This window comes from Panicum hallii, chromosome 2 (assembly GCF_002211085.1).
Source record: "Panicum hallii strain FIL2 chromosome 2, PHallii_v3.1, whole genome shotgun sequence".
NCBI lineage: Eukaryota > Viridiplantae > Streptophyta > Magnoliopsida > Poales > Poaceae > Panicum > Panicum hallii.
The window spans coordinates 1,363,969-1,372,050 of NC_038043.1; the positions used below are offsets into that span (position 1 = coordinate 1,363,969).

At 52.5% G+C, this 8,082-nt stretch overlaps 1 protein-coding gene across 1 annotated transcript; it reads right to left on the minus strand.

The window, feature by feature from the left end:
- Positions 1 to 3,134: 3,134 nt before the first annotated feature.
- Positions 3,135 to 5,156, minus strand: LOC112881878. The gene is made up of 2 exons (XM_025946780.1): positions 4,454 to 5,156; positions 3,135 to 4,353 (listed from the first exon to the last, which is right to left on the minus strand). Exons 1-2 carry the CDS (start codon positions 5,119 to 5,121, stop codon positions 3,636 to 3,638), a joined length of 1,386 nt encoding a protein of 461 aa, XP_025802565.1. The 5' UTR covers positions 5,122 to 5,156; the 3' UTR covers positions 3,135 to 3,635.
- Between the last annotated feature and the right edge of the window lie 2,926 nt (positions 5,157 to 8,082).

The following is an 8,082-nucleotide window of genomic DNA, read 5'->3' on the forward strand; positions in this document are numbered from 1 at the left end:
CTATGTACTTAAACTCCGCTATCACCACCAATGCGAGAAGCAAAAATAAAGGAATATCGTCAAAGACGAAGAATCCAAAATTTTTATCCTGCCTGTTGCTTATCAAGTGCCTATCATTACACCAGAAATGACAACGTAACTGATGGTTGTACTTGGACTTCCAATTTGATACTAGCCCCCTCACGATGAATACTGTAGCCAAGATGCAGTAAGTTATGCTCAGGAGTGAGATGCTGACACTCAAGATGGGCAGCCAAGACTTTGAATAGGAGACCGGTAGTGACGAGAAGTAGTAATCTTGGATGAAAGAAAGCTCGTCTGCAATCACCCGAAATACCCTCCTTGTATCATGGTTGCCTTCTCTACTCAGCAGCAGAAAGCGCCTCCAAAAAAAGTTGAGGGTCCACATAGATGTAACATTGGCATTCTCGTACCTCGCGAATCGGCATCTCAACAACTTGAACAATGCGAATGACAAGCACAGATCAGCACGCTCGTTACCCTGCTGCCAAACCATGTCAAGGGTCACCAAGCCATTGCCATTGTTTACAAATCCTGCATACCCACGAGGCTGGTTCTCCACATGTATACCATCTTCTCCCATGACCAAGAGTGGTGGAGGAGGAGGAGGCACGTTCTCACCTACCCATGGTTCAGCAGGTTGTCTTCTTACTTGTGGTTGCTCCATGTACCCAGAAACAAGACGAGGACTACGCCCAAACGCCAAGGATCGCCGGGCCTTCTCAAATGCATAGTATTTCAACACAATCTTAGCACAAATGATAGCAAAAAGCATCAATTCAAGGTAAAAGGGCCAGATATTGGCCGTGATCGGGCCCATGGCGCTGACACCTAGGTAAAGGGTCCAGAGACCTTGAACAAGCAGCTGGACCGGGGGCCCTCTGTTCCGGCCTTCTCTGTCGTCGACAGCCACTATCACGCTGGTGTTGATCATTGTGATCTGCACAAGGAACGCCCATGACACGGCCGTGAAATAGTGGAAGCCTCCACGGCATGAGGCTGCCAGGGTTGCAGACTCGTAGCTGCTGATGTAGTCGTTGCTGTTGGTGCTGATGGTGGACACGACGTAGGATGTGATCGGCAGCAGCAAGGTGGTGGCTCCGAGGTAGATGAAGCGCGTGAAGGGGTGGTGGCGGTAGCGCTGGGCGTAGGCACCTATCCCGACTATGACTCCGGCCAGGATGGCGTCGACGAGCACGAGCGTGTTCACCCGCCATAAGGCCCCTCCCATGGCCTTGCGGAAGGCTGCCATGGATTCATGGGAGCAGCTGATGCTTGAGGAGCATTGCTGCAGCGAGGCATCGTAGCAGATTGCGGTGGAATTTGTCCCAGCCATGAGTTACCTCCTGACTGACAAATCTCAACAACAGAACGTAATAGTTGCAAATTGAAAGATTGAAGCGTAGCAAGACGTCAGTTGCTTTCCGATTGTATTGTGATTAGTAGTAAGCGAGGTTTCATTCCACTTACAGTTATGCAATCCGGCGACCTGCTGGGAACTGAAGTCGATCTTAGCTCCTTGTGTTATGTTGAACGGTTTTGCAGGTCCTGACATGGCTGCACACCACAATCATGCGCGAGCTGAGGATGTCTCTATTCCTTTATCTGTACCTTGGAGAGGACTTGTGTATATCTGCATGCTTTTGCTGGAGCTGTGTGTGTGTGTGTGTGTGTCTATACATACATACATACATACATACATACATACATACATACATACATACATACATGCCAGAGTGGCAGAGTTCATCGTTAACTGCCTCTAGTTGGGTTTGCCGGCTTAATTATTAGAATATGTGTTGTCTGCCAATGACTCAATCCAAACCAATTTGACTTTCTGGAACGATGAACATCTATCCGTCTCAATTTGACTTTTGGATGGTGAAGGAACCGCTTTTCTTTTTCCATAATATGGCGCAGGCAGTATTTTCTTAAGTGGCCAAGGGTTCACAGTATTGTTGCCCTATTTAAATATAGGGAAGTAATTATATATTATACTCCTCCATTTCTATTGTTGGGTGGCTTCATAATAGAGCAACAGCTAATAGGATCCAGCCAGTTCCTTTAAGATTAATAAGCATATTTTTATGCCTCCTAAATATGCTACTCTGACTCATTATCTAAAAAAATGCTAACCTGACAAACACTGCAAAACTAATGTCTTGCATACTAGCTTAATAAAGTAAACAAAGTCAACGTCATCAGCTATGCCAATAATTCTTCTGCAAAAATTATTATGTGCACAATTATACACAGAGATGTACGAGGGATTATTAGAAAAAGAAAAACTAGTTGGTAGACAAGCATTTGGAGAAATAAGAATGTTGTCGCTGGAGTACTGAAAGGCACCGAGCGAGGTTGTTGAAATGGATAATATATAGCCCTTTGAGTCGATGTTTGCTCGTCAACTCCGACTTGCATTGGCCCAACGCATCAATTCCTTTGGATTTGAATTTGAGACGATGTTTGAGTTTGAATTTGAGAGATTGCTCGCCACTAGTTTTGTAATGCCAGCACGGCCATGGGCGCCGGTGCCTGGTCCGCATCAGCGCACCATACTGTTCTTCCTTTCCTTGATTCATGACCATCGTTTGCTCGGATCTTGGTGTGCAAACCGTGCGCGTACTACTATGGCCCCGTTTAGATCGCTTCCGAATTCCAAATTTTTACACTCTCTCTCCATCACATTAATTTTGGAACACATGCATGGAGCAGTAAATGTATGTAAAAAAAATAACTAATTATACAGTTTAATTGTACGTTACGAGACGAATCTTTTAAGCCTAGTTAGTCCATAATTAGATAAAATTTGTCAAATACAAACGAAAGTGCTGCAGTAGCAAAAAGTTCCAACTGTTATACAAACTGCTATGGATGCTTCCATTCGCGGCGCCTAGTGCTGCTCCTCGGTGGAGCCAAGAAAATGAAGACGATGGCGCGTGCGGCGCAGAGGCGGACAGCGCAAGCCAGCGAAAGGACAACCCCCATGTGGTTTGGGGCCCCCCGCGGCCACAACACCCATTCCAGCTCGGACGGACGGACACCCCCGTCCTCCTCCCGCATTCCATGGCCTCGAAAGTACCCAGCAGAAACCACCATTGCACAAGGTGATCAAACGAAAAGAATTTGTTTCCCATCATTCCATCACGGTCTCCACACATCTCGCAGCTTGCTCAATCTACCACTTCGGTAGCGACGCAAGCTCCCAAAAAGGAACCATAGGCACGAGACACCCACACACACAAAAACATCAGCACGACTACTCTGATTGCTTCTAGACTTTAAAAAGCACCTAGAAGACGAACAGCACCTACTTGCTCCTCGCTCAAATCACAAAACGATCAACGAACGTCCGCTCCACCCTCCGCGCCAAGATCACGAGAGGTGATCACCGCTTCCGGAACCCCCGCAATCAAGAACACACAAGAACAAGGCTCGTCCGATCGCCGCGACAAAACTTTCGCGACCGGACGAGATCATCCATCACAAACGATGAAAACGAAGCACTCGACCACCATCCCTCCTTCCCCTCGCCGTCCAGGCCACTACCACCGGCTGCCTGCTGTACCCTTCCTTCCGATTCCGGCTCCTGCAATGCCGCCGCCCCATGCCGGTCACCGGAGCAGCTCGGCGCGGGACGCCGAGAGCTCCCGGCGGAGCTTGCACGAGAAGAGCCGGCACGCGTCCATGCTCAGGTCCACCGCCGCCGCCAGCGCCACGAACGCCGCGGCGTCCTCGGCGCACCCGACGTGCGCCACGCCCACCTCCACCGTGGGCCTGCTGCACCGCCCCTCCCCCTGCACGGCCGCCGACATCACGAACCCGCGGAAGCTCCCAAACGGCCACAGCCCGTGCCCGAAGTCGCCGCTCCCGCGGGGGCTGCACACGGGGGACCCGCTCCGGCCGAACGGCTGCGCCGCCGTCAGGTCGATGGCGAACCGGCCGCCCCTGGACGCCGGGACGCCGGACTCGGCCACGCACACGCCCGCGCCGGAGTTGGTGTGGTCCGGGACGAGCTCGAAGCGGTAGCCCAGGAAGTCGCCGCCGGCGCCCGCGCCGCGCTCGCGCCAGCACTCGAGGCGGCCCCACGGCGTCCAGGTGCCGTCGACGGGGCGGAGGATGAGCCAGCCGCCGGGGTTGGAGCGGCTCACGCGGTCCGAGCCGGGGGACGCCACGAACGGGGTCACCATCGAGGCCAGCGCCACCGGCGAGCCCGACAGGTCGTGGACCGTCACCGACCACCCCTTGCGCTCCTTCCCCGCGCGCTCGCGGTCCGACCCGAACTTGGCCAGCCAGTTGCGCCCGCCGTTCCCCGGATCAGACTGCACCGACCTTCGGGCACGGATTCCATTCCATCAGAAATCTGCCGCATTTGCTTGGATAATGCAATGAGCCAATGAGGAGGAGGAGGAGCGCAGATTGCAATGGGTACCTTGAGCGGAGGTCGCTGTTGCTGCGGCAGGAGAACTTGCAGGTGAACATGGGCTGCTTCATGCGGCCCTGCACCTGGAGCACCTGCGGGCTGCACTCGGGCTCGCCGTCGAACTCGAACACGAACCGCGGGTCGGGCTCCGCGCGCACGGTCAGGTTGAGCTGCGCGGCGCCGCCGGAGGCCGCGGGCGCCGGCGCCGCCTTGCGCCCAGCGCGGCGCTTGCCGATGGCGACCCACCCGCTGTGGAACACGACGGGCTTGGCGACGGCGGCCCTGAGGTCGAGCGGGACGACCACCTTCCCCAGCAGCCTCCCGGAGCTGACCCCGCCGCACGTGGTGCCCCTCCGCCCCAGGTACACCGCCACCTTGAGCCGCGCGGTGCGGCGGGGCCCGAAGAGCGCGGGCTTGGCGGTGGCCCGGTCGAGGTCGGCCTTGGAGACGTGGAAGGCCGCGGCGAAGGCGCCCGTGCACGAGGCCGGGCCCTCCTCGGCGGACGGCAGCAGCGGGGCCGTGGCGGTCTGGTAGGGCAGCTGGTTGAGGCGGATCCGGCAGTAGCAGGGCGCGGTGGTCGGGTGCACCCCCGCGCTGGAGCCGGAGCCGCGCGGGGCCGCCGGCATCTTGAGCGCCAGGTTGCCGACCAGCACCCGCACGAACGGGCACGGGTCCATCGCAATCCCTTCCTCCTCAGCAGCGCAATGCGGATCGCGGGAAGCAATGGCGGGTGGCTGGAGAGAAGAGAGGGGAAAAGAGGGGAGCTGGTTTTCGATTCGCGATGGGGGAAGGAAGGAGTGAGTGGTGACGAGGGATCATAGGGGGCGCGGCCAGCCTGGATCCCGGTGAGCTGGGCGCCTCCTATTCCGGCCCTGCCAACCTCGCGGACACGTGGGCTGTTGACTCTGTTCCTACCTGTCAGTGGTGGCTGTGGCTCACTTGACGGCGACGGCAAGCGATTTTTACCGCGCGGTGAAAAGGAGATGGTCCGCAGTTGAAGGTTTGTTTTGTAACGGTCGCAGTTGCTGAGATGCAGCAGTGGGCCACGAAGGCCTGTTTGGTGATGCTGCTGGGATGGATGAGGGCCTTCCTTTATTTCTTTAAGGAAGAAAGAATACAGACAGCTGCGAACAGGCTGTCCGTTTCGAATGCAAATAGCCTTCCCAGCTCCCCTGCAGTCCAGCTAAGCTAAATTAAGAGCGGACACCTCCTTTTCTCGGTCAATTAGCTAGGAAAGACGTCGAGACCCTTTTTGTTTTGCATGCAAATAAAATGGTGGACGACGATTGGGACCCCCTTTGCTAGCTGCTCGTGATGATGATTTGAATCCTTGCTTGCTCAGAAGAGTCCCTAACATGAGTTAGCTTAAAGAGGTGTGCTGTATCTAGCAGCAGCTTTAGTTTGCGTTTTGTTGGCTGCATTGCATCATATTTTTGGGCCCTGAAGCTAAGCTAAGGTACCTAGCTGTTGAGCCTAAGCTAAGCTTTGATCTTTTGCTCGGTTCTCGCTTGCACGTCCTGTTCTGATCGGCTGGCACTAATCATGGCGCTAATGACTGCTGGCCGGCCGGCCACACAGCATTTTTTTTCTTTTCTTGGACGAACGGCATACAATACATGTCACACCATCGCAACCGGCAGACAGTTAGATATCATATACCCCCCTATATATTGTCAGCAGAAATCTTGAACGAAAGTTTGTCAACCTTCGCCCGGCTTCCAGCGTGTGAGCTTCTTCTTTCTTCCCCCCACTACCACTACTGCTGAGCCGGCCTTTTCTTTCTTTAATTTCCCCCTTTTCTTTCTATCAGCAAGCCGGTGGTGGCCAGGGTGGCAAGAAAGGGTCTTCTTGGCCTGTCATGTCCATTGTATCTCCTGGCTAATATAATCTGCAGAAATATGATGATGGAGGGCGACGAGTTGAAAACCAATGGTTTGCACATAGACATGCATGCACTGGAGCCAACCGAATGTAGTTTACGACTATAACATTATATTTTGTATCTAAATTAAACATGCTGCTTGCCTCCTCCAACAAATTGAATGTGCGTCAATGTTTTCTTGAAAACTAAATGTGCATCAATCAATCAGCATCTGGTTTGCTGGCTCTGTTTTGATTTCCTAGCTAGCTGCCCGGGTGCCGGCCGGATGCGTCTGGTTGAAAAAGAAAGCTTTGCTGCTGCGGCTGCTGCTCCTCCTCCTCCATCTTCTTCTTTAAAAAAAGGAAACAAAGCTTTGCTTTAGTTTGCTCGGGGTCAGCATTGCAGGTGACCCGATCCGGCTTATCTGGAACACACATTGCTCGTGCTTGCTTGCTTCCAAGAAGAGAGTCTCGGGTTCCTCATTCTAGCCCTGCGCCTACTGTGTCAGCACTGTCCCACGCATGATCTCCCATGCGCTTTTCAAAATAAAAAAGGTCTCGCAAGTCCCATCCCAATCGCTCTCACGTGAATCCAGGAGAGAATGCATGCGCAGGCGGAAAAATCTGCATAAAAGCATATATGATCAAAAAACGTATGCCATTGTTGGTAACATACTACAATAATTTAAAGCCATACATTGGGGTTAACTTAATTTTCTAAAAAAAAGCATTTGGGTCAACAGTTTTTTGTTTTCTCTAGTTTTCAGTCCTATTTCTAAGAAAGTTACTGCTGAAATGTGACTGAAGTACAGCAATGACATTCAAAAGAATGATGACTTGTTCCTGGTGTAAACTGACAGTAGTAGCATTCGGTTTTTCCTTGGTTTCTCTGCTCGACACTATTGACACTTGAGAGAGCTCAGGCCCATCATGACATGCAGCTTTGATGCTTTCCGCCATGGATCATACACGTACATGAGCAGAAGATGCTTTGCACAATGGCATGGTCTCGTTACCAAGGGCCATTTTGGTAGAGCTCTAACTGATCCTGATTCTCTGTGGGAGCTGATTCTCTAAAAGAAATGATTCTGTGGCTGAAGGTGATTCTCTTTGATTCTCTAGTATAAACTCTTAAAATCAGGATGGAGAATCACTCCACAGAATCAGGAGAAGCTACTTTTTTCAGCTCCCAGCCTCTTAGTTCATTTCAGAGAATCACTCCACGGAATCAGCAAAGAATCACTTCTCTCTGAAAAACTGTTTGGCAGAGCTTTTGCTGGATTCAGCAGAGAATCAGCTCTGGGAGCTCTGCCAAACTGGCCCTAAATTTTGGCTGTGATCCAAACGTCCAGTGTCAATCTGTGCCTCCTAAATTTTTGCTATGGTCTCATTACTAAATTTGAGTTCGAGAACTTAGTAATTTATGTAATATCGTCATTGTAAGAACTCTGAACACTGCTCTTTTCTATCTCCTTAAATGACAAAGCGGAGCTCCCGCAAGTTCTTAAAAAAAAAAAATCTGTGCCTCCTCATCTCATGGTACCCCTCAGGCTACCATCATCGCTGCTGCAATATGCAAATAAATTGAACACTGATGTGGCCGGGCCGGATCCCACGCAGGTTCCTTCGCCAGCAGGAGGTTCTGCCTTGCGGCGGCGTCGGCGGTCTGCAGGGGCTGCACCAAGCTGGCGAGGCCGGCAGTGGTGAGACATGTGATGCCTGCAGGCGACCACGGTGCCGACAGGAGGGGTCGGGAGGCTGACGCCTGATAGCCCCTT

Bases quoted from the DNA above. Each gene is read 5' to 3' on its own strand.
- LOC112881878 (XM_025946780.1), bottom strand. From the start codon at position 5,121: ATGGACCCGTGCCCGTTCGTGCGGGTGCTGGTCGGCAACCTGGCGCTC. The intron at 4,354-4,453 runs GTACCCATTGCA...CCGTGCCCGAAG, and splicing joins AACAGCGACCTCCGCTCAAG to GTCGGTGCAGTCTGATCCGG.